The 2232-nt window shown below is 30.2% G+C and overlaps 1 protein-coding gene across 1 annotated transcript in view; it reads left to right on the top strand.

Moving 5' to 3' along the window:
• Positions 1 to 2232, top strand: part of LOC106459178 (intraflagellar transport protein 52 homolog) — a 26387-nt gene that overhangs the window by 11975 nt on the left and 12180 nt on the right. Inside the window, exon 6 of the mRNA XM_013918777.2 lies at positions 694 to 820. Within this exon, the coding sequence (XP_013774231.1) occupies positions 694 to 820 (127 nt within the window). The remainder of the gene's footprint in view (positions 1 to 693; positions 821 to 2232) is intronic.

Raw genomic sequence — 2232 nt, 5'->3', positions numbered from 1 at the left:
CCTGACTTGCTAAGATCGTTCTTGCAGATTTTAGAAGAAAAATTAGTTTAGGACATATAACACAGACTAACTTTTTTGTATTTTAAAACATGCACGTACACAAATATGTGTGTATGCCAGTGTGTGTACATATATGCTTATTTAGAAAACAGTAATTTCTAAATGTTACATGTAATTTTTAATACAGTTTTTGTTTGCTACATGTATCTGTTTAACTCTTTTAACCCATAATTTTTTGCATGTTCTGCAGGAATTATTCTCATGATATCCTAATAATTATCACCATCCCTTGTAAAATTTCTGGTCTATTTATAAAAAGGTAGGTAATAACGTGGTTTGGATTAGTTTTCTGCCAAAGAGACATAAATGTAATTGGATGCTGTCACTATCTGATGGGTAAATCAGGATTTTCAGCCCGTTGTGTCTGCTTGGGTTTAAGAAGTTAATGATGAAATAAAGCTATTTATAACTATTTCCCAGCAGCAACACACAAAATATTGTGCCAAAGAAAAACTTAATCAACATATCTTTTTATTTTGTCAATAAAATGAACTGTCACTTCAGAGAGATTTAATATTACGTTATTGGTTTGGTGTTGTGGTTAAGCATTATTCATTTCTCAAACCTACATTATCCTAAGTTCGTCCTCAAATTTCTTTGAAATACCTTTCTAAAGAAATCTTGTTTTTATAGAGCATTATCATTCTTATATCCTTATGGAGCTACTCTGAATGTTGCTAAACCAGCTGTTGCTGTGCTGTCCTCAGGAAGTGTTGCTTTTCCTTTGAACAGACCACTTTGTGCTCTATATACTCATTTGGTAAGTGAACCCTGAAACCAAAGAAAGATGTTGCTAACACATTTTATTACCAAAGATTAATTTTATTGAAGACTATGTTATTAAATACTGTGGTTCAAAAGAAATTATGATCTCAATCTTAGATACAATTTAAAAAAATCACAAGGAAATATAAAATTAAATATGTAGAAAATTACAATTGTATTGGTAAAAAGAGTATTTTTGTAAACTTGTGTTGCTTTTAACATAATAATTGATATTTGAACTAAAGCTACCCTACAAGTTTAGATTTCAATTTTCAGCTTAGTAATAAATGGGATTGCTTTTTTAATAGTGAATTCTTGATCAGCAGGGCATTTTTGGTACAGTGGAACCCTACTATAATATAATAGTTAGTGTACAAAAAGTGCAATTTAATGAAATGTGAGGTTGCTTTATATTGGGAACTTCCAATCCCTTGTCTCCCCATCCTTTCTTCTCACCCACCCAGTATCCTGCCCAACTTTTAATTTCTCCCTTTTTTGTTGATATTCACTAGGCTTTAAATAAAAACTAATAATTTCTCCAATAGTCCAAACTCTTACTGTAGGTAACTTCATACATGAAATACTTTTCATAAACATTTATTCCTAAACTAGCAAACCATTATTAAAGGCAATCACTATTGTAGATACAATATATGAAATACCAATTAAAACACAAAAATCAGAAAATGTTTTCAAAATTACAACACTACTAAGTCACATGATACATATTGCATTAAAATAAAATACTTTTTATTGTACAGTACATGTAGTCAAATGTCATAGAAGTTTACTTTGTTTTTTGAGAAAGTCATTGAGAGTTCATTGTCTCATGCCTGCTGACTTCTGCCTGAGAATCGTCTTAAAGTCTTCTCACATAAATGAGTGTAAATTTGTTTTATGAAACAATTAAAATTTCTTTAATAGTAATAAAGGACATGATGTTCTGTAGCATGTGATTGTTGTAGTACAGAATTGTAGTCCTCAAAATGGGAATGAAGCTGTAATCATGTTATAACCAGATTTACAGTTTAGCAAGCATGTAAAAACGTGGTTCCACTGTAATTATAGATGAAACAAATTGCCTCAGTGGTTAGAGCCCCCAAACCTCAAGTGGAAGCCTTGTATTCCAATATCAGTCCATTCGGGAATTTTATAAGTTTTTTTATTGATAAGTGTTCATGTTTAGAGCAAGCTCTTTCAGTATTCAGAAAACACAAATACCAAGATATTTTAAATAAATGTTTGTTAACATTGGATGTCAAAGTGGCTCAGCGGTTATAGTGATTGATTTTTATATGGAAGTCTTATGTTCCTTATCAGGTTTTGATGTATTTTTTTTATACACACACACACACACACAACAAACATATATATATATATATATATATATATATATATATAATAATA

Source organism: Limulus polyphemus, unplaced genomic scaffold, assembly GCF_000517525.1.
Source record: "Limulus polyphemus unplaced genomic scaffold, Limulus_polyphemus-2.1.2 Scaffold572, whole genome shotgun sequence".
NCBI lineage: Eukaryota > Metazoa > Arthropoda > Merostomata > Xiphosura > Limulidae > Limulus > Limulus polyphemus.
This window is presented reverse-complemented; position numbering and strand designations above follow the sequence as displayed.